At 44.9% G+C, this 24,259-nt stretch overlaps 1 protein-coding gene across 7 annotated transcripts in view; it reads left to right on the top strand.

Annotated features, from left to right (window-relative positions):
- Positions 1-24,259, top strand: part of LOC141085939 (carboxyl-terminal PDZ ligand of neuronal nitric oxide synthase protein-like) — a 123,644-nt gene that overhangs the window by 87,716 nt on the left and 11,669 nt on the right. For 5 of the 7 annotated variants that reach the window (XM_073571601.1, XM_073571602.1, XM_073571600.1 and 2 more), the window contains 4 exons: positions 463-609; positions 702-867; positions 4,037-4,177; positions 21,501-21,801. In XM_073571601.1, the coding sequence (XP_073427702.1) occupies positions 463-609; positions 702-867; positions 4,037-4,177; positions 21,501-21,801 (755 nt within the window). Of the gene's footprint in view, positions 1-462; positions 610-701; positions 868-4,036; positions 4,958-21,500; positions 21,802-24,259 lie in introns of those variants that run through there. The other 2 variants (XM_073571604.1, XM_073571605.1) reach the window with 1 other exon arrangement.

Here is a 24,259-nt window from a genome sequence, read left to right as displayed (position 1 = left end):
TTTTCCGTCCAGATTTTACTAAATCCGCAGGTCAAATGACCTGCATTTTTCCTGCGGATTTAGTGCGTTTTTTGTGTGGTTTTACTGCATGTTTTGTGCGGTTTTCCCCTGCGGCTTTCCACCTGCGGATTTCTAGAATGGAGCAGGTGGAAAACTGCAGCAAAACTGCACAAAAGAAGTGACATGCTGCAGTTTTCAATCCGCAGCAAATCTGCGCGGAAAAAAACGCAGCATGTGCACTGAAGATTTTATTTTGCATAGCCTTTAATGCTACTGTACATGCAGTTCTGCTGCGAATCTGCAGGGCCAAATCCACTGTGGATCCACAGCAGAATCCGCACCGTGTGCGCATGGCCTTAAGTAAAAAATGGAAAAAAAAATCTCTACAGTTGCACAAACCCTTTAAATCTCAGTGGTAGTGGAAGGTCACATTCACGGACCTTGTCTTTCACTTCACTTCAGGATCCTGTTCTAGCCTCTCCCAGGATGTTGCTCCCATCAGATAGCCAGCTTTCCCCAGGAACTCCACTCTCTGTTCACCACCAAATCCAGCTGCTTCAGCAGCAACTACAACAGCAGCAGCAGCAGACCCAAGTTGCTGTTGCACAGGTAAGAGAAGAGCGAGATTACGATAGCGCACATAAAACAATGGAAGAACTCAGTAATGCCTCATGTACTGTTGAATGCCCTGTGCTTCACAGGTTCATCTGCTGAAGGACCAGTTGTCGGCAGAAGCGGCCGCCCGGCTGGAGTCTCAGGCGAGGGTCCACCAGCTGCTGTTGCAGAACAAGGACTTGCTGCAGCACATATCTCTGCTGGTAAAACAAGTACAGGAACTGGAGTACAAGTTGTCTGGAAAAAATGCCAGTAAGTTCTTCTTGAGACGGGCAGTTGTGGTTGTTACTTTATTTGACTGTTCAAACCAAGCACAGGTGCTTAGTGCACCTTTGGCCTGGGCAAGCCAACTACATCCTCTCTACCTGCTTGTTTTATCTCTCCGCACTTCTCCTCCTTGATTGACAGCTCTATCTTTACCGGAGCCAGAGGAGAAGCATAGACAGAGGGAAAACAAGTCCATGATAAAGCGTTTGGCTACACCAGGGTTACACTGAGCGCCTGTGCTTTGTTTGAACAGTCTTTTTATGCTGATAGACACCCTTTATAGTGAAAACTGCTACTTCAATCTGTAACCGCCAAAGTTATCAGTTGATCAGCTCCCGAGAAGAAAGGATAAGTGACTGATTACATCGGGTTAAAGAGAATCTGACACCCTTTTTTTGGACTATGTGCTGCCGGCATCGACATCAGGGGCTTATCTACAGCATTCCCATCTTCATACAATGCCTTCCTCTTCTTCCCTTCCTGTCGTGGCGCTGGCGCACTTCTCTGCCCTGTTGAGGGAAGCGCAGAGTCCTGCAGTGCGCAGGCGCCGGGAGAGGTCCGGCACCTGCGCACTGCAGTATTCTGCGAGCAGTGCGCCAGAGCCACAACAGGAAGGGAAGAAGAGGACGGCATCGTATGAAGATGGTAGGCGCCGGACCGCAACACCCATCTGACCAAGAACGGTCCGCCCCTGGGTGAGTACTCCTTTTTCTTCTCTTTCAGGTTACATCGGGGGCTACAGCATTACAGAATGTTGTAGATAAGTGCCTGATGTCGATGCCGGCAGCTCATGAGTCCAAAAAAAGGGTGACAGATTCTCTTTAAGAGGCTGATTATTCTGTCCTCTGCAGCGGCCAACACAGGTGAAATGGTAGTCATTCCAAAAGAGAGCCATCCATGCACAGTAATATATGGACTGCTCTTGACCATCAGGGTACCATCTGCTGCTGCTTGCAGAATGATGCATATGTAGATGAATCTTTATGAAACAGATGTCCTTGTAAAGCCTCTTGGAACTTTTTAAGATCCCACAGATTTGTCTTCCACGGAGTCTCATGCACACAGGAAAGCAAAGCTCCCAGACATTGTGTAAATGTGGCAGCATTTTGTAATATTAAACAACAATTTGTTCCTCACCTCCACTGATTTGCAGGGTGTGTAAAAAGAGGTGGAACATCTAAAAAAAAAAAATGTGGTGATGTCTGCTGTCCCTTTGATGCTGTAAAGGTCTCCACTCCTCTGGGAAGGCTTTCCTCAAGATTTTCCAGGTGTCTGTAGGATTTTTCTTGCCTATTTGTCCAGAAGAACATTTATGAGGTTGGACACTGATGATGGAGGAGAGGGACGGGCTCACAATCACCATTGTAGTTCATCCCAAAGGTGTTGGATGGGGATGTGGTCAGGGCTCTGGGCAACCAGTCATGATTCTTCCACATCAAACTCAACCAAACATGTCTTAATGGACCTCACTTTGTGCACAGTCTTGGTCTCTTCACTGGAACGAAGAGGCCTGAACTGACCCCTGAAAAACATTCTCATATCATTATCCCTCGTGCACAAAACTTCATTGTATGCACAGTGCTGTCAGGCAGGTAACGTTCTCCTGGCCTTCACCAAACTCAGACTCATCCATCAGATAAAACAAAAAGCAAAAAACACAAATATCCTGAACTAAAAAGTAAAAAAATATACTGCAAATAATGCATAAAGGTAGTAATAATAATAGGGTATTTAGTAAACATAATTTTGATCAAAATAATGTACAAGCCATCCCGCCACGTCACGGCAACCCTTGTGGGACAGTCCCTACTCTAGTATTTAAAACCTTTTCACTTGCCAAGTGGCGTGAATGTGAATAAGGGTCGAGCGGCTGAACCACTAGTAACAGCTTAGGCCAGACTGGATGGCTTTCCCAGCTCAGAAAGAGGGCGGTCACACCCATATATGCACTGAATGCACAATGAAATGAATAAAAAACAAATCTGAACTGAGAAAAGTAAGTTAATGTGTATGCACAATGTAAGTGCATATTAACACATGACCATTAACCAGAGAAAACAAAAAGCTGCTCGACCCTTATTCACATTCACGCCACTTGGCAAGTGAAAAGGTTTTAAATACTAGAGTAGGGACTGTCCCACAAGGGTTGCCGTGACGTGGCGGGATGGCTTGTACGTTATTTTGATCAAAATTATGTTTACTAAATACCCTATTATTATTACTACCTTTATGCATTATTTGCAGTATATTTTTTACTTTTTAGTTCAGGATATTTGTGTTTTTTACTTTTTGTTTTCTCTGGTTAATGGTCATGTGTTAATATGCACTTACATTGTGCATACACATTAACTTACTTTTCTCAGTTCAGATTTGTTTTTTATTCATCCATCAGATAGCAGATAAATGTGATCTATCACTCCACAGAACATGTTTCCACTGAGCCAGAGTCCAGCGACAGTGGCTTTACACTGCTAGTTCTGACGCTTGACATTGTGCTTGGTGATGTAAAGCTAGCATGAAGCTGTTTGATCACGAAGCTGCTGGTTGTGGCTCATTGTGTTGTTGTCCATAACTGTAGACTTCAGACCTCTTGTCCGAAGAGCGTGGGCGATATTAATGCCTTCAGCACCTGGTGTCCCACTCTGTAACTTCTCGTGGTCTCCACTTCATGCCTAGGATCCTGCCGTTCCTTCCACTTCTGAATAATATCACTCACAGATGATGATTGTATATTTAAGACATTAGAAATGTTAAGAATGGACACCGGTGGCTCCTATTACAGGACCACACTGGGATCAGTGAGCTCTTTACCACCTGCCATTCTGTTAGGCATGTTAATAACAGCAGTCGGCATGGGGAGAGACCTGATGTGATACTTCTGGGGCAATGGGACTGAATGAAAAACCCAAGATCAATGATTACTTTTGTCTGTAGCACCTATATTTCTCTTCTCAGCTACTCTAGAACATGAGGCCAAAAGGTTGGTCTGAGGTTTCAATGTGACAAGTTCCGTTTAATAATACAATTCATGGCCTTTAGTTAAATAAGGGATTGTCTGACCTCATAAAAGTTCCTATTTGCTGTTCTTCACTTCTGTGGGTTACTTATGCTGTGTATATTTCTGACGGAAATCTAATTTCTTTACCTTTTGCAGTGGGATCTCAGGACAGCCTCCTTGAAATCACTTTCCGGTCCAGCGTCCTTCCAGTGCTTTGCGATCCTTCTACTCCGAAACCAGAAGATCTGCCGCCACTGAGCGATCCTGATCCCTCCTTCCAGCTGGGCAGCCCGTTAGGTAGGACAGACTGCTTGGTGAAGGTGCAGTGTTACCGCTTTGTTCCAGGCGAGGGGGAAGGAGCTGGTGAACTTCTTGGCAGCCTTGAGCTTTATAGGTTCAGAGAATCTGGAATTGCTTCTGAATATGAATCCAACACTGATGAGAGTGAAGAGAGGGAGTCCTTGCAGGACGATGGGGGGAGGCTGGCTCACGTCCTGCACAGAGACATGCTGGGGGACAGTCTGGACGATGAGATTGCAGTGTGAACATTAGAGGAAAGACTCAAGAATGTAGATTAAATTGGTCCGGTCTTGTGGTTGTGACATCAGGGGCGTCCGCTGTATTTGTTTTCTGTGATATTTGCACTGTTCGCTATAACTAAGTACCATGCGTCTCCTAAAAGGACGGTCATATTTGTAGCCTTCTCCGATGTTCGTTTATGCTTTTGGCTCTTAGATTATAGCTATGTTATACCTAATGGACATCTGCCATAAGGATGGCCTCGTTCAATATTAAGACATGTATAAAAGAACTTGGTGGGTTCATCGCAGCCTTTTCGAATAGCCACCCCAGTCTTATGAGACTACCCGGGAGTCATGCACCATCTGTCGGTGAGCCCCTTGATCATCACGACTTGTACGATCGCTCTCCCGAAAGGCAGCCATTCTAATGTGCCGAAGTCAGATATATTTTTCATGTGATGGTTTCTGAACAGCGTAGCAACACACAATGCAATAAAGTCATAAGGAACTGTACACAAAAGTTCTATAATAAAGCTGTCCGCCTATGTATAAAGCCCTGCGCGGGTGGTTTACCTAATGAATGTACAGACTTTTCACATCCACCCAAGCTTATGTCTGTAGAGCCAGAGATCTGAGCCTCGGAGATTCTCCTTTTCATCTTCCTTCCCTTTTTGTGATTTTTATGACACCATTGAGTTGTTTTCCGTAGTTGTCTTTCTGGCTGGAACAGTGATATTTAGGTAGGTGTGTTGTGTAAGGTGAGGCATCTGTTCATCAAAGGGGATCGCATACAAAAGTCGTCTTTATCTAGTGGCTCTAGCTATTAGAAGCTCTTACTGGGACGGTGACATTCTTAAGGTACTGTCACACTTAGCGATGTACCAGCAATCCCGACCAGCGATATGACGCGGTCAGGATCGCTGGTACATCGCTAAGTGGTCGCTAGTGAGCTGCCACACAGGCAGATCTCACCAGCGACATCGCTGGGGACGGGGGTCGCTACTTACCTGTCACACCAGGCGATCCTGCGTCCTCCCGCCCGGCTCCACGCGTCGCTCGTCGTCACAGCAGGAAGCGCTGCAGGAAGCTGACGACGAGAAACAGTCCTGAACGTTCTCAAACGATCAGCGATAACCAGCGGGGGAGCCGGTCGTAGGTAAGTATCAGACACAGCGATATCGCTAGCAATATCGCTATAACGTCACTAGTTATAGCGATATTGCTAGCGATATCGCTTAGTGTGACAGGCCCTTTTCTATTCTGGTAGCCACAATGGTGCACACTGTATAGTAAGGGGTCCATATTGTCCAGACTGGAGCACACGGCCACATTTATAGATCTAGTTGTTGGTTGGAAGGCTATGTTTAAAGACCCCATACACTTTAGACTGATATTGGCCAATATTGCCAGTATTGGTGGGCACGACAGATAGTGTTAGTATATGGGTGCACCCGACTCTCTCCCCCGACATATGACGTTGGGGGAAGTAAAGATCCAGAATGCCCGATTTCAGACTGCTGATTCTTTTGTTTTTGGTGGGGTTTTCTTCCCATCAGAGGAGTATGGCAGCGGGTCTATTGTAGTCAGCGCAGGAGCGCACGTATGGAGGAGTCGGGAAAGAAAGATATTACCCCCAACTTACGGTTCTTGTTGTCTATGGAGTCCAAAATTTTCTATTAATTGTATAATTTGGGACTTGTTACAAATTGCTGAAATCACAATGAAATGACAGTGATCCAAAGTAGCGCTTTTTACAGTGTCTGAATTACTTTATTGTCCTCATCCTCATAGTCGCCCATACACATTTGGTGTCTACTGGGCAAACAATCATCTCTGCCAACTCTCCCATACACAGGAGAATGTGTTCAGCCGAGAAGGCTACTGTCTGATGTCATCTCTGGGAGAACAATGTGATTGGCAGTCTGAAATCAGACATGTGTGATCGACACCTCTTCTGGCCATGCACCGTCGCCCCCATACACAGACTGTCATTCAAACCTGTCGATATCGGGGGATGCAGCTGACATTAGTTTTGTGAATACTTTTTGCATCATTTGACTGCAGGATTATTATTATTTATATAGCACCATTAATTCCATGGTGCTGTACATGAGAAGGGGGGTTACATACAAAGCTATAGATATCATTTACAGTAAACAAATTTACGATGACAGACTGGTACAGAGGGGAGAGGACCCTGTCCTTGCGGACTTGCATTCTACGGGATAGTGGGGAAGAGACAGAAGGTCGGGGGCGCAGCAGCTCTGGTGGTGAGGAGGCGGCAGCTCGGGTGGTGGTGAGGCCGCAGAATGGTTATTGCAGTCTGTAAGCTTTCCTGAAGAGATGGGTTTTCAGGTTCCGTTTGAAGGATCCGAGGGTGGTGGATAATCGGACGTGTTGAGGCATGGCATTCCAGAGGATGGGGGATATTCGGGAGAAATCTTGGAGGCGGTTGTGTGAGGAACGAATAAGTGTGAAGGAGAGTAGGAGGTCTTGGGAGATCAAAGAGTATGTGAGCAGGGCTGTGGAGTCGGAGTCGGTGCTCATTTTGGTGGAGTCGGAGTCGGAGTTGGAGTCGGTATAAAATGGACCGACTCCGACTCCTAAAATATATAATAAATTGGGTACAGTAATTCAATGCAGGATGTGCTGAATATTTTTTCATAGGAGTTTGGGAAAGTTATGAAATGTCCTATAAATGGCTGTTCTATTCCTGATCTAAGGCTACATTCACACACAGCGTTTTTCCTGTGTTTTTTGAGGATACGTTTTTCAGCTGCAAAAGCTGATCATCTTTTTAAAAAACTGCATCACCTGAAAGGTTTTTGAGCTCATAGATAATGTTTTCAATAGCAAAAGCAGATTAGAAATCTGCTCTATCTATCCATTTATCCATATCTGTCTATCCATATCGTATCTGTACCAAAAAGAATGAAAACCGGGTAGTACACCAATATATATTCTGTTCTATCTAAATATCTTGATTATTGGATCATAAAAATGATTAAATGTCTGAGGTTCACATTGTACTACAATAAATTTTTCACTTAAATATAAGCAATATGTGTGGGAGTCGGAGTCGTGGAGTCGGAGTCGGAGTTGGAGTCGGTGTAAGGGAAATTGAGGAGTCGGAGTCACAGGTTTGGTTTACCGACTCCACAGCCCTGTATGTGAGGGAAGATTTTGGGAGATTAGTTCAGAGATATAGGGAGGGGACAGGTTGTATGATGGCTTTGTAGGTCAGTGTTAGTAATTTGAACTGGATTCGTTGGGGAATTGGGAGCCAGTGGAGGGATTTGCAGAGGGGAGAAACGGGAGGAGAGGGGTGGATTAGTCGGGCAGCAGAGTTGAGGACGGACTGGAAGGGTGCAAGAGAGTTAGCAGGGAGGCCACAGAGGAGGATGTTGCAGTAGTCAAGGCCGGAGATGATGAGGGCATGCACAAGAGTTTTAGTAGATTGAGGGCTGAGGAAAGCACGGATTCTGGAAATATTTCTGAGTTGGAGGAGACAGGAGGTGGCAAGAGTTTGGACTTGCAATTTGAAGGACAGGGCAGAGTCGGGAGTTACTCCAAGGCAGCCGATTTCAGGTGCGGGAGAGAGCATGATGCAGTTTACCATAATAGATAGGTAGGGGAGGTACGCGAGATGGAGGAAAGAAGATGAGTTCAGTTTTGTCTACATTGAGTTTTAGGAAGCGAGAGGTGAAGGAGGAGGATGTGGCTGATAGACACTCTGGGATTCTGGACAGCAGAGAGGTGACATCTGGGCTAGACAGGTATATCTGAGTGTCGTCTGCATACAGGTGGTACTGGAAGCCATGGGACTTTGAGTTTTCCTAGGCCAAGGGTATAGATGGAAAAAAGTAGGGGCCCCAGGACAGAGCCTTGAGGGACCCCAACAGAGAGAGGGCGGGATGAGGAGGTAGTGTGGGAGTGGGAGACGCTAAATGTGCGGTCAGAAAGGTATGAGGCAATCCAGGACAGGGCAAGGTCTTTGATGCCAAGGGAAGAAAGAATCTGTAGCAGTAGGCAGTGGTTGACTGTGTTGAAAGCAGAGGACAGGTTGAGAAGGAGGAGGATGGAGAACTGTCTGTTAGCTTTGACTGTGAGTAAGGCTGGAGTCACACATAGCGACTCACCAGTGATCCTGACAACGATATCAATGTGTCAGGATCGCTGGTGAATCGCTATGTGATCGCTGGTGAGCTGTCAAACAGACAGCTTCACCAGCGATCAGCACAGAGACGCCCGGCGTCGCTGTGCACGTTAGTTACCAGCGCGCTGATGCAGGGAGCTGGTAACTAACGTACACATCGGGTATCCAAGGGACGTGCGTCCCTAGATACCCGATGTGTACGTTAGTTACCAGCTCCCTGTATCAGCGCGCTGGTAACTAACGTACACATCGGGTATCTAAGGGACGCACGTCCCTTGGATACCCGATGTGTACGATAGTTACCAGCAGATCGCTGGTCTCCCGCCTGTCACACGCAGCAATGCGTGGTGGCCAGCGGGAGACCAGCGACCAAAAAAAAGTCCTGGCCTTTTCCGGTCGCTGATCACTGTCACACACAGCGATCTCTCTGGTGAGATCGCTGTTGTGTCACAAAAATTGACTAGCGAGATCGCTATGTGTGACGGGGCCTTAAGTCATTAGTAATTTTGGTCAGGGCAGTTTCGGTGGAGAGGAGCGGAAGCCAGATTGAAGGTTGTCAAGGAGAGAGATGAGCGGTGGAAGTAAAGTTGAGCATGGACATGCTGCTCAAGGAGTTTGGGAGCAAACAGGAGCAGTGATATGGGGCGATAGCTGGGCATAGCAGTTGGGTCAAGGTTAGTTTTTTTGAGGATGGCTGTGATGGTGGCATGTTTAAAAGCAAAGGGGAAGGTACCAGAAGATAACGATAGGTTGAAGAGATGTGTTAGGGCTGGAATGAGCATGTTAGTGAGGTTGGGGAGCAGGTGGGAAGAGATGGGGTCAAGTGCACAGGTGGTGAGGTGTGATTTGGAAAGAAGGCGAGTAAGCTCTCCTTCAGTGGTGTTGGAGAGGGAGGTTATTATGGAAGGGCAGAGGTCTGGTATATGGAGTGGTTGGGGTGGTGGAACATTAAAGGTTTGCCTTGTTTGGTCAATCTTATTTTTGAAGTAGGTGGCAGTGGTGGTCGGAGGAGAGAGTTGAATGTGCTGAACAGTTGTTTTGGGTTGTAGAATAATGAAGATACAAGGTTTGTGATATAGGTCTGTTTAGTAGAGGTGAGGGCTAATTTGAAGGCAAGTGTAGGTTGTTTGAAAGCGGTGAAGTCGTCTGGCAGGTGTGTTTTCATCCAACGCCACTCCGCGACCCTGGATGCTTCTTGAAGTTTTTTGGTGAGATTGTTGTGCCAGGTTTGCCTATTGATTTGTCGCACTTTGCCATGCATGAGAGGGGCGACTGAGTCTATGGCTGATGTGAGGGTGGCATTATAGAAAGCTGTGGCGCTGTCCGTATCGTGGAGTGAAGATATGGAGGACAGAGGTAGAAGAGTCTGTGAGGTGTGCGAGGTTTCTGCGAGGATGTGCTAGTGGCTAAACATGGGGGGCTTATGAGGAAGACAAGGAGGAGAAGGTGAGTAGATGGTGGTCAGATAGGGGGAAGGGGTAGGTTGTGAGATTAGATGGGGAACAGAGGCGGGTGAAGATGAGATCTAGTGTATGTCCGTCTCTGTGGGTGGCTGTGGAGGACTACTGAGTAGGTCCAAAATATGAAGTAAGTGATAGGAATTTGGAGGCTGCTGGCTGGCGGGTGTCAGTAGGGTTATTAAAGTCTCCAATGATGATGGTGGGGATGTCAGCAAAGAGAAAGTGAAGAAGCCAGGTGGAGAATTGGTCAATGAAGGCAGTGGCCGAGCTTGGTGGTCGGTATATGACAGCCATTTGGAGATTAGAGGGAGAGTAGATACGGACAGAGTAGACCAAGAAGGGAGGATAAGGGAGGGTGGATGTTGGATAGGGTTGAAGGAACAGTTTTGAGAAAGAAGGAAACCCACTCCTCCACCATGTCTGTTGCCAGAGCAAGGAATGTGGGTAAAGTAGAGGCCGCCGTAACGCAGTGCAACAGGGGAGGCCGTGTCAGGGGGCGTCAGCCAGGTCTCCGTGTGGGCCTGGAAGGAAAGGTTGCAGGACTTAAAGAGATTGTGGATCTTGTAGAGCTTGTTGCAGATGGAGCGAGCATTCCAAAGTGCTCCAGAGAGAGGAAGCAGGGGGGTGGGGGGTCAGTGGTACAGATTTTAAGTGTGAGGGATTGCGGTAGTATTTCTTAGTGTGAGAATTATAGGGGTGAGGATTAGTGGGATGTATGGGGGGGGCAGGATTGGGGGATATGTCGCCAGCAGTGAGAAGAAGCAGAGAAAGGGAAAGCAGGTGGGTGAAGGAGAGTGTTCGGCTTATATTATATTTTAGTAGGAGAGGTCTGAGGTTAAGGAGCAGGTCTACAGATGAAGCAAAGTAGGGGGGTTAGAGAGAGGGGGAGATATTTTTATGGTTCCAGGGTGCAAGGGTTTGGGGATAGGGAGTGGGAGTGAGGATTTGTGGAGCAAAAATGGTGAGGGCAAATGTGAGCATGGTTAAAGAGCAAGGTTAGAAAAGAAAGGCAGGTAAAATTGGAAGACAGTGTTTATTCTTACCTTCTGACCGATTTCTGGACTATTTCTGATGTCACAGTTGAAATGATGTCCCAACTGACCTGCTCCTCTCAACTTATACCATTCAAGTGTCCATAAAATGAAGCCAGGTGAGAGAGGGGAAGAGGAGGGAGCAGGAGGACAGTTCACAGCAGGGAGTAATTAACAGATAGCAGTTAATAGAACATTTGACTAGCATCAAAGCTGAACAAAAAAGACAGAATAAGATAGGAGAATATGGATATGTGTGAGGAGCACAGACATATCAATAATAATATGCATTCAGTAAATTTGAAGTATGATACATGGAATTAAAAGTCAGGGAAAATGCAGCAGCGTACCAGTTAGAAGACAGGAAGGGGAGTACATGGGATTCTGGGGTGCAGTGGGTATTCTGGATTAAGAGCGAGTTCAGAATTCTGCTGATCTTGATAATGAGAATATGTGGCTAATACCCGCTCATTGGGGCTTATCATAGTTCATTGATGATGATAGTTTAATGGAGAACAGCACCAGTATCATACAAAAATCCTGTGTAATATCAAGGATGGTGTCTTGTATGTCCAGTGATAGTGAAGGCAGTGGAGAACGTGACTGCTGACAGCCCAGTGCCAGCCCAGCTTTGATCTGTAACGGCTTGTGCAGATGGCCATGTTATCGGTCCGAGTGCAATCCAACAAAACATTCAACCAAAGTTGGTCTATGGGGTTGTGCACATGTCCAATTTTTTTTTCTTCGTCTGGCAGTCTGTCCGAGGAAAAACATCGCTGCATGCCTGAGTTTGATCTGATCTTCAGATCTCACCCTGCCATGCAAGTGAGTAAGTAGGAATTATTGGACTGCCCTTGGATGACATCTTGAGTGCAGTCTGATTTCCTCAGCGTGACACAATGGAGACATTTTGTTCTCAATCTTCTCAACTGAGAGAATCGGAGCACATTCTGCTCTCGCGCTGCTCGCACTCTGCTCTCGCGCTGCTCTCGCGCTGCTCGCACTCTGCTCTCGCGCTGCTCGCACTCTGCTCTCGCGCTGCTCGCACTCTGCTCTCGCGCTGCTCGCACTCTGCTCTCGCGCTGCTCGCACTCTGCTCTCGCGCTGCTCGCACTCTGCTCTCGCGCTGCTCGCACTCTGCTCTCACGCTGCTCTTACTGCTCTTACTGCTCGCACTCTGCTTGCACGCTGCTCGCACGCTGCTCTCGCGCTGCTTTCACGCTGCTCTTACTGCTCGCACTCTGCTCTATACATATCCTTGGTGTTTTCATGACTGCCTTATTTGTGGGTGAAATACTGGCTCTTTTAGAGAGACAGTTGACTATGGAGTCTTAAAAGCAATGATTCATGGGAGAAAAGTATGTATATTAGTTTTTCTTCTTAAGTACCAGCTGTAGACAAAGATGCCCTATAAATTAATGCCCAACCTTTTAATGTCTTGTATTCTGGAACAGACTGCCCCCTGCTTCTATCTGCGCTGCTGGCCCAAAGTGCCCTCTCTCTATGCCTCCATTACATTTGAGGAGTGTAGGGGCACGGATGCTGATCAGATCCATATCAGCGCTTACAAGCTCTATAGCTAGGAGTGTGAGTGCTGCGCTTCTTGCCCAGAAATCCAGCCACCTTGAAGAGGACTGCAGCGGTGGTCGGTAACCAAGACCATAAGTACTACACAATAGAATAGGCCTCCAGTACTTGAAAATGGAGATGAGTTTTAATGTAAGGCAAATTGCAAAAATGAATGTTTTTCAAGGCACTTTGCCGTTTTATCCATTTAGGACGGTGCGGCGACCAGTTGAAGAGATCCTTTTGTTTGCGAATTAGCCTGTTTTCTCGCTGTCATTTCTTTCCCTCGCCCTCAATCACCAGCAGGAGGCGCTTGCTGTCAGTTAATTAGGATGATGATTGGGGTCAGAGCATGCGTTGGTTGATAACTACTTTATTATTGCCCTCCTGTAACGAGCGGACCCCGTTACCGGAGTGTCACATACAGGGCCCCTTATTTATGTGCATGGAGGACTCGGGAGAGAGCGCTCAGCCCAATGATCCATCTCATGTGTATCCCAGGGTCTTGGCTACAGATAAGTGATTTTCTCTGGGCAGATTCTCCACAGACCTGACATTGAGCGTTCCTCCATTTATTTATTACATTTTTAAAACCTTTAAATTTATTTATGTCCTATTGTATATTATTCTGTTTTTCTTTATGGTCGTATTATTTATTATTATTACCGCACTCATTTATTTGTAATCCTATTACTTATTTTATTTTTTATTTATGGGTCTATTATGATTTATTTTCTTCATGGTGCTGTCATTTATTTTATTTATGGCACTGTTTATTATTTTATTTGTTCATGCCCCTTTTATTATTTTATATATGGCCCTTTTTATTTATTGTTTATTTAATTTATGGTCCTATCATTTATATATTTTATTGATTAGTTCAAAGTCCCCTCCATTGACAGCCCTGACCGTACACCTCCTGTACAGGAATGATTGCTGAATAATTTTAGCTTTTTACGGTAAGTGCATGGTACAAAAAAGTGACCCAGTCGGCAGTGCTCGGTGTCTCCATACAATCCGTGCAGACGCTTTCAGCGCCTCTAGGGAGAAGGAGGAGGCTTATGTTACTAATTTTATTTTATTTACAAATTTAAAAATGTTTTTTTTTTCATTAGCAGCCAAATGTTTCATTTTGGCAAAACTGTAGCGTTGTTTCCTGTTTCTACAGTGTATAATAGTACTACTAATCTAATGCTGTGCAGCCTCCGCTAGTAATGATAAACCAGTGATGCCTCCCGCGCCCTGATCTTAGTACTTGACTCTCTGCTGCCCTCTGGTGTGAAAACCCCAATATACATGTTAATCCTTGTGCTGGTAATTCTTTAGAGAAGCGCTGACTTTCTTTGTCTGTATTAAGTGCACTTACCTCTCCTTTGTTTAATGACAATAAACCTTATATTTCTATCATTTCTCTCTGTCTTCTGTACTCTTGCTTTAATACATCATTGTAAAGACGAGTTTATCCTTCCTTTTATTTGTGCTTTTGCCATTTCTTTCAGCTAATTCTGCAACCCTCTTTTCTTGAAATAACTTTTATATTTTGCTATTTGCCACTATATATAACTGTCACTATATGAGTGGTCGTAACCCTGGATGCCTAATCTGCTGCAATGCCTGCACATGGGGTAAGCAACATTGATAATCTGAAGAACTATACTACATTTCTAATTGGGGGCATATTGCTAATATTATTATTACACCTCCTACATATTGGAATAGCATCTTAGAGATGGGAATACCCCTTTAAATCCACTTCTTCCTACAAAACGGCTTCACCTTTATGTTGGTGGGTTTTCTCCTATGAACTGTTCGGTTTAGGGCCTTCTAAAGCATTTCTGATAGGATTACAATCAGGACTTTGACTTGATTTTTCCAAAACTTTCATGTTAATCTTTCACCATTCTTTTGAGAACGACTTGTGTGGATAGAGTCTATCTCTCAATGCATGACTCTCCATTTGCTGGCATCATTCAGAATTCATTGTTTCATTAATGATTGCAGCTGTCCAGGCCCAAACCATGACACCACCACCACCAGGGTATGAGGTTTTGTACAGTGTTTTTCTTTCTCAAAACCTAACGCTTCTCATATCAATCAAAAATGCTATTTTGGTCTCATCCGTCCAGAAAGCACTGTTCCTACAGCCTGTTGGATTGTCGAGGTGACCTTTAGCAAGTTGAAGATGGGCGCCTGTGTGCGTTTCGTAGTGGATTTCCGTTTTCAGTCCTGTAATGCACATCCTTGTTGTTCAGTATCCTCCATATGTTGGACTCTTGAACAGTATCATTAGCTATATGCTGGTAGCTTTGATAAGAAGGTTTTAAAGGAGTTCGCCAGTGATTGTTTATTTTTTTTTTTTTTTAGCAATCACACGTGTAAAGGTATTAAACTGCTTAGCCATCGCCATTTATCGCCCTTTCCAGCGCTGCTCCAGCCTCTTCTCTTGGCCAAGTGACCACTTTTTCACTTTGCCAGCTCACACTGTATTGGGCAGTGCTGCTTTTCCAATGGAAGTCTACAAAACTCAAAGCAAGCCGAATAGTCTTGATTTCAGGTTACTTTGCGCACACACTGCCCTTAGTTTGCGCACACACTGCCCTTAGTTTGCGCACACACTGCCCTTAGTTTGCGCACACACTGCCCTTAGTTTGCGCACACACTGCCCTTAGTTTGCGCACACACTGCCCTTAGTTTGCGCACACACTGCCCTTAGTTTGCGCACACACTGCCCTTACTCTTTGCCCCTACTTTCCCCACAGTTTGCCCACACTGCCCTTAGTTTGCCCACACTGCCCTTAGTTTGCCCACACTGCCCTTAGTTTGCCCACACTGCCCTTAGTTTGCCCACACTGCCCTTAGTTTGCCCACACTGCCCTTAGTTTGCCCACACTGCCCTTAGTTTGCCCACACTGCCCTTAGTTTGCCCACACTGCCCTTAGTTTGCCCATACTGCCCTTATTCTTAGTTTGCCCATACTGCCCTTATTCTTAGTTTGCCCATACTGCCCTTATTCTTAGTTTGCCCATACTGCCCTTATTCTTAGTTTGCCCATACTGCCCTTATTCTTAGTTTGCCCATACTGCCCTTATTCTTAGTTTGCCCACACTGCCCTTAGTTTGCCCACACTGCCCTTAGTTTGCCCACACTGCCCTTAGTTTGCCCACACTGCCCTTAGTTTGCCCACACTGCCCTTATTCTTAGTTTGCCCACACTACCATTACTTTGCCCACATTTTGCCTATACTTTGCTCTTACTTTCCCCACAATTTGCCCACACTGCCATTACTCTGCACACACTGCTCTTACTCTGCCCTTACCCTTAATTATTATATGGGCCAAACTGACCTATTGGGCGCCCTAGGGTCTAAGTACATCTGCAATCCCTGCGCGCGCTCTGTGGTTGCGCCACTGTGCTTATCCTGTAGTTGTGCCCATGCTCACGCGGACAGTGAAACATGGATGAGTGAAGACAGCCTAATGTATATAATGTAATGCTGTACAAACCTGGCCGATAAGGATGAAGCCGTGATGCCTCCCAGTCCCGATGTTAGGACTTCACTCTTTGTCTGTAAACCCTTGCGCTGGAATTCCCTAGAGAAATGCTGACTTTCCTTGTCTGTTCTGGGTTTAGTGCACTCCTCTTTTTTTTGGGTAATGACAATAAACCTTATATTTCTATCTTTTCTTCCCATCCTCTAGTATTTTCTCTTACAGTAACTTTTTTTACTCTTAAAAGTTTCAGCAAAGTCATCAGATGGTACTTATATTTATTCATGGATAATTCCCAAAATAATAATAATAATAATAATAATATCTGTAGGGATAGGATAGGCAACAACTTACTGATCAGTTGGACATAATCCGTGCACATGCTCGACCTGCGTTCCTTTCATTGTCTGTTGGACTGTCGGAAACAGCCAAGCGCTCTGCAGAACCCTATTTTTGGAAGTCCGACCAATCAGATCCACAGTGATCAGTGAGTTTTTTGTTTTTTTTGGGGGGGGGGTAAAACCTACTGTTTTGGAAATAACCCTGTAGTTCCCTGTATTCATTACCTCTCATTGTCCTCCATAATCAGTGCAAGGTAAATCTCTCCTCCATCCTCCCATCCCCAATTCCATAAGTAGTGAACTTGATCATCACACAGAGGGTTTAAAGATTGTAGCCCCCAAAGAGCTGCAGTAAATACAGAAAATCATCCAAAAACATCCCGCGTGTTCACTCAATCAATAGCTATTTTGATGTAACGGTGTGAAGTTTAAGGTCTGGAGCGACACTCGCTATTATCACACACTTTCATATTTCTTTTTACGGTCTCTCCTAAAGTTTTTGACATTTCCGATAAGCTGGTGCCACTGAATCCTTCCTTCCATCCATTCTCCCTTGGTACCAGAAACCCCCACAGATGTCCGTCCCTGAGCACAGAGCATGTTCTTGTCATTAATGGTAGGAGGTGGATGAAAAGGAGGCGGCTGGGTTTTTGGGGAGCAGCAGGATTTTATGAGCTCTGGACCATCTTGTTTTTTGGGTGATCTTAATTTTTATTCTCATAGTTTGATGGAGACTGGTATAGTCACAAAGACCAAATTCAGTGTTATGATTCAGATAGTCATCAAGACCAGATTCAGATGGGAAAAATGTCTGAACTCCTGTAAGCAGCGGCCCACCAGTAACCAACACCCAGGAGGAGCTAAAGGATCCTCCTCCTCTGAAGAATTGTACTTCTTACCACTGGTTGGACCGGACCATCCAACTCTTCACTCTTACCGCCGATCTGATAGATTCTCATCACATCAGGCCTTCAATTAGTCTATGGTGTAAATGAATGTCCATCGATCCGTGCCGTCTCTCCTGGGAGAGCTGAAGAATATGCTACACCTCTGTCAGTACCGGCCTGACATGCCCTATAAAGCAACATTTCACTGACTACACCAGTCGTAACAATGCTGACCTTGCAAACCCAGCTCTTGCAGACATTGCGTTAATCCAGACCTAAATTAAAGCTGACAAACTACTGCTCCAGGCTTATGTGAGAATAAGGCCGGGATCACACATGCGAGAAACACGGCCGAGTCTCGCATGTTAATACCCGGCACTTGGAGCTGAGCGTGAGGCCACATAGCAATACATGGAGCCGCACGCTCCGCTCCCGAGTGTCGGGCATTAACATGCGAGACTCGGCCGTGTTTCTCGCATGTGTGATCCTGGCCTAATACATTTTCTCCTCCTGATATGACTTTTAAATACCTAGAGATGAACCAGCCGTGGGGAATGGGAGAAAATCTGATTCATCCCCTAAGGCCCGAAGATGCTACACGCTCTTCTGGTCTGTTTGACGTCTAGATATTCTGGGAGATGTGCACAGGACATCCACTATCTGGAAAACTATTTTTTCTTTTGACCGTTAATTGATTTTTTAATTTTTTTTATTTTACCAGAGATTGTCACCAAGTTCTTAACTAATCTCTGATCCGAGATAAACCCGCCCCCACCACTGAATGGCAGCTTTCTGCCTATGCACAGTGTACACAGAAAACTGCCAATCAGTGGTGTGGGCGGGGTCATACAGACAGAGCTCAGCATCCATAAAACTGGTAGATCTGCTGCAGATAAAACCAGGATTTTATCAAAACTGCAGCAAGCAGAACAGTAAGTAACATATCGCTGAAATCGGAGTCTCTGCCCATACGTTGTGTTACTCTTATATGGGGAACTAAAAATCTGGTGACCGTTTTCTTTTAATGCACTAACCTATCCAGCCCATGTTCTACGAGAAATTGACTTTTCAATACTTTTCCATCTAAAAATCTGTCCCATATGATTCATGGGGGACAAAATTCTCCCATCCCTTCTGACTTTGGGAACAAACGTGCAGAACCTGAAATCGGAACTATTAGTGCTGAGCAAACATAATCGACGAAGGTGTCATTCCAGCATGCTCTGGTGCTAACCGAGTATCTTCAGTGGGCTCGAAAAATATGTGCGAGTCCTTGCGGCTATTTGGACAGCCACGAGACATGCAGCCGTGGGGACTCGAACATATTTTTCGAGCCCCCCGAAGTAACTTACCACCCGAGCATGGTCGGATAACAACTTATCCTTCACCCTTCACTAATAGTGAACTCTTCCGCCTCCCTGAAGTAGAAGAAATCCTACATCGCATGCCCCTCATTTCTACTGCTCCCTACTTCTCCATCTGAGGAGGGATTGTGTTTCTCATGCTGGGCAGCAGGTAGCACGGTCTCCAGATCCAGCAGATGATAGGCTAGTGAATGATTACAGCATCTCGAAAATAGATGTATACCTTCCACCAGAGGGGCAAGCAGCCAGCTGGATGTAGAGGAATCCTGGAAACTGTATTTGCATTGGTTATATCACCCACAGCAAACCATGGCAGAATCAAATCACAGACCTTATATAAAACTGTACAAGATATCACTAGTAAGAAAACATACTCTACGGTGGGGTAATATATTGAGCATTCACGTAGACACTTAAGTAGCTTTTTGCATTGTTTTTTCTTATAAGATCGTAAACTCTTTTATGTCTGCACCTCTGAATGTCCAATCTGCCAGTCCCTCTGATCACCCCCTGCATGTGCGCTGCTTCTTTTTGCCAAACCTCTTTATAAATCTATATTTGGATTCAAATCTTTTTGTATTCCCTCCTTTATTTGCCATCCGAGTAATCTGAGTCAGGTAAGACTTTCATGTTGCCCTCTGATAGTCTGTTGTGAACATTTTGTGTTTGTGAAGGCTGAAAGGCTGACCTGCTCCGTGACTCGGATCCTGTTCTGTGATTTTGTGTATTTCTTTTTGCAGTATTGGTGTATTGTGTTTCTGTAGGTATGTGATCATCTTATTATTGTGTGGTCCCATTGTCAGTACCGTTGGCATATCCCATTAGTTATTGTAAATGTATACGGGGCACCGAAATCCTCTTATTGGAGGAGGTACGTGATAGAAATGGTTCTAGGGGGTTCTGGCTGATGATTTCCCTACCTCCTATTTAAGAGGCTCTATAAGGCTCGGCTTACATCGGATTGGGGTCGTAACCCTATGACTGTGTTAACCTTTGTGCTCTAGTGTGTATGGGGGTCTTCTGATTCTTGACAATTCAACGGCCGATCCTTTTGTTGATCAGAGAGCTGAACCGCCACCAGGGCAGTCTGGTAATGTCTTTTTCATAGAGAACCAAGGTAGCAGACAAAGTAGCTGCTACGGGGCCCAGTGGGCATTTAGACCTGTTGACCCACAGCATTAAAGGCCGCAGATCAGCTACATGTAATGTAAGCCAGTTGGCGGTCATTTAAAAGCCGCTGTTCCTATGTGCACAGACCGGTCAGTAACAGACCGCTATGTGTGCTTTCTGCATCACATGTCCTGTTTACACGGGATGATGTTTTGCATCACATGTCCAGTTTACACAGGACAACTTTTTGCCGAGAACTATCATTTTTAAGCCTGATTTAAAAATCATTTCACCTGAATGAGTGCTAGATAACAGAGATGGAACAATAATGGAGTGCAGATTTTTGGGAGACCAAGTAAAGGAAGAAAATACACATAGGACACAGTTTAGACCTTAAAGGGAATCGGTCAGCAGGATTTCACCCCAAAACCTATTTGTGCTCTTTCAAAGGCACGTCCTGCAATACCTTTTACATGTCCAGTCCGTTCCTCCATTACTGAGAAATACGCATTTTAATTCATATGCAAATGGATATGGTAGATCTGAGGCCTCTGTCACTCCAGCTCTATTCTCCACCCAGAGCCACTTCCTCCCACTTGACTGACAGATTCTATGTTGTGCTATTTCAGGAAAATAAGCTTTCAGTCAAGCAGGAGGACATGGTGCTGGGTGTGGAATAGAGCTGGAGTGACAGAGGCACCTGATCTACAAATAGTTTGTCAGCCCCATTTACATATCAATTCAGATGCTTATTACTCAGGAATGAATTGGCCATGTAAAGGTATTGCTGGACTTGTTTTTGATAGGGCTACATGAGCATTTAAAAAGTTTTTTGGGGGGTGACATACTGAAAGATTGATGATGATTATGATAATAATAATAATGGTTTTCAGATTGTAAATAATTTGCTGCCAGAGGTGCTCATCCTGGTTCGGGGCCCTTAGATTCTTGTAACTCTCGATATGTGACTTTAAGTGGAAAAAGAGCCGGTCATTAACTTCTGATACAGCCCATAATGAGTCTCTGTAAGGGAAGAGTCACTCGGCCATATAACTTGCATGAGGATCGCAACTCAAGGCTCGGACTGGCCGGTGGCTTTCCCAACCCAAGCATTTCAGCCTGTATCTCTATGCAGCTGTCACACTCTAGTTAGGAGAGCCACCGGCCAGTCCGTGCACTGCGATGCAATCGTTTCCCATGTTATACGGCCGTCTCATTCTTCCCTATCGATAATTTCACTTTATTTGGCCGTGTCCTCATGGTTGGGGGCCTCACAACTGCATCATAGGCCATCGGTGTGTGATTCTCTGCTCAAGAACAGCCAACAAATTGACCATTCACAATAATGATATAGGTGTCTTCCTCCGACTTGCAGTCTCTCCATTGTATATATCTCGCAGGTTGTTTCTTAATAGAAAGTCGACTTTTGGAGGAACTTGAGCTTTACTTGTTAAGAGCATCTCCAATATACCTTGGGCTTACGGGCAGTAGGAGGTTTGGGGTCCCAGTGTCTATCTGCTGGTGATTTGCTATAATGCTAAGTTATGAGATAAATTGTATGCCGCGTGCATAGGCGTCCAAGCTGGTGTCACCTTGTCTGATGGTCAGTGTCTTATGCTATGCACAATGATGTGTTGAGATAATGGATTTCATGTCCTCTGATACTTAGTAGCCTATAACTCTGTTTGTTTCACAGTTGACCAAAGCATGTTCCAGAACTCCATTGCAGCCCATATGCCAAAGCCACAGCTGAGCTCTTCACTAAATCAATTGACGAAACCTATTCCGGTTAACTCGGATATACCGGGGGTCGGCATTTTAGCAGGCAGTACCCAGCACTTGAAGAATTTGGGGAAAGCCGTTGGAGCCAAAGTGAATGATTTTCTCAGAAGAAAAGAAACTGACAAAGGGGATATTGGGATCATGGAAGTCAACAAGAATGTAGCATCCGAGCTGTCCATCAAGGAGCGGGCGCTCAGTCTTGGGAATGAAGAAATGTGAGTCCTAGTCCATTATTGATCGGATTCCATTATTGTATATGGTTAGAATTGCACTTTATTTGTATATTTTTAAGGTGATGTCCTTTAAAAGCTTTAAAGGGTATAGGGGGTCACTGTATCGAGAAGCTGCTTTGGACACGAACCACAGGGTCTTTATATCACACACTGAATAATTTTTATTTCCACTGGTTGTACAGTACCAGAACAAAACCAGAAACCTAAATCCATAGCCTTGTCCAGGCACTAGCTAACCAATACAGACCCTGGCTACTCATACATGGCTGAGCTAGTCCCAGTTCGGTCACACAAAACAGCTGTGGTCCATAGAAGTTTGGTGCAGTCTCTTCTCAGAGATTCTGGCTTGTCTCTCTCCAGTTCCAACATAATCCACTCTGCTCCGCTTCCCCAGCTGATTGACCAGTGAACACATTGCTTGGTTCTAGTCCTGGCTATCCAGGTGCAAATAATCGTGACCTGGAGTGCTAGGGCTTAATTCTAGCCTACAAGGCTTTGCTACAAGGGGTATTCCAGTTTGAACAAATTGCCACCTTACCCATACACTCAGCTTTCTTCTTCAGTGTTCTTGACTTTGAATGGAGTTGTAGGGCGCAGATTAGACGAACTGTACTGTACAAGCGTTTAGTTAGAGAGGGCAGCGCGCACACATTAGCCTACAGGGGAAAAGGTGGAACAGGCTCTATATTTGTGTAACGAGAGTGGACAGCAGCCTTGGCGGACAGCCGAGGGAGGTAGTGGGAAATCACACGCCCCTCAAAATCACAGGGGAGAAGAGAGCCCACATGGGCTGTAGAGGGGGAAATCCAAGGAATGAAGCTGTGCCTGAGGATTAGTTCAGGCAGCACCATGTTGAACACACAGACCTTTCTTCCTGAATGTATTATTGTGAGGACAAACCCCCATAAGAAAAGTCTGAAACTAGGATCAGATTGCAAACTGCATATCAGCAGGTATGAAAATGAATGAAGAAATTAAAATTGAAGTATAAAACTCAATGCAACTTTTTAACTTAAGGGAACGAAGATGTGTAAAAATATTATTTTCTTTGCTGCAGATCTAGGAGTTCTCTCTATGCTGAGATATATATAACACCACCACCACTGATTAGTAGCTTTCTGTGTGCACTGTGCATAGCCAGAAAGCTGCCAGTCAGCGGTGGGTGCAAGTATACAGATCTCATAAATTTGGCGGACTACATAGCAGCAGGTTTACTAGTCCTCTAGTATAATTACTGATCAAATGGTGTTTTTCTAGAAAACTACAGTAGGCAGCCCAGTGACACATCGCTAGAATTAGGGTCTGTGTCCCTACATTATGCTGCTCTCAAATTAGGTGGCAAAAATCTGGTGACAGATTCCCTTTAAAGCCATACAAAGGTATTTCCCAATAATGACAACCAGGGACATACATAGAAATTATGGGGCCACATAGCAAAAAGTCCTAATAATAGAAAATAAAAAAAAAATATAGAGAATAAAAGAAAAATATTCAGAGAAATGGGCAAGATCACAGTGCATAGCATTGTGACACTTCACCGTAATGTTGCCCATATTGAAGCCTTAGCGTTCTCACCCACTACAGTACCCCATTCATGACCCCCATAGAGTATGATGATCCCCGAAATAATCCCCGTACAGTGACTTCCCCCATAAGCACAGTATGATGACCCCAAAAGTTCCCCACACTTTGATAGCCAACATAGTATGATGTACCAAAAAGACCCCACACAGTGGTTGATGGCCACCCAGCCCCCATCCCTCTCCATGTAGTGACCGATAAATTAAATAAAAAAAACTTGTGTAGCTGTGTTCCCGCTCTGTGCAGTGTGTGGACCGTGGTGCGATCTAGTGACGTCATCGCGGCACCCGGTTCCATCATTATACTGAACTGTTCCAGTACAGTGGCCCCCTGACTCCCAGTGACGCCATAGTATGCATTGTCTCCTGTGAGACACAGTATTTCTGTACGTGTTCTCATTATGCATTGCAGCATGCACAGTGTTAATGAGAACCCATACAACGTAGATCCCGACAACGCTCATTTGCCAATGATCAGAACAATGAGTTGTTGAGTTAAGGAAATGAAGTAGACTAAAACAACCCCTTCGTGACCGGGCCAATTTTTTAAATTCTGACCAATGTCACTTTATGTGGTCATAACTCTGGAATGCTTCAACAAATCCCAGTGATTTTGATACTGTTTTTTCATGGCACATTAAAATTTATGGTAATAGTAAATTTAGATTGATATGTTTTGTATTTATTTATAAAAAATATCAGAAACTTGACAAAAACGTAAAAAAAATTGCAGTTTTCAAACTTTGAATGATTATCCCTTTAATCCAGATAGTCATACCACAGAAAAACATGAATAAATAACATTTCCCACATATCTGCTTTACATCAGCACCATTTTTAAAACTGTCATTTATTTTGTT

The sequence above is a fragment of the Dendrobates tinctorius genome, unplaced genomic scaffold (genome assembly GCF_039654945.1).
Source record: "Dendrobates tinctorius isolate UK_male_01 unplaced genomic scaffold, ASM3965494v1 ptg000029l, whole genome shotgun sequence".
In the NCBI taxonomy this organism is placed as follows: Eukaryota; Metazoa; Chordata; class Amphibia; order Anura; family Dendrobatidae; genus Dendrobates; species Dendrobates tinctorius.
The sequence above is the reverse complement of the archived record's forward strand: the minus strand, read 5'-3'. Positions and strand labels throughout refer to the sequence as shown.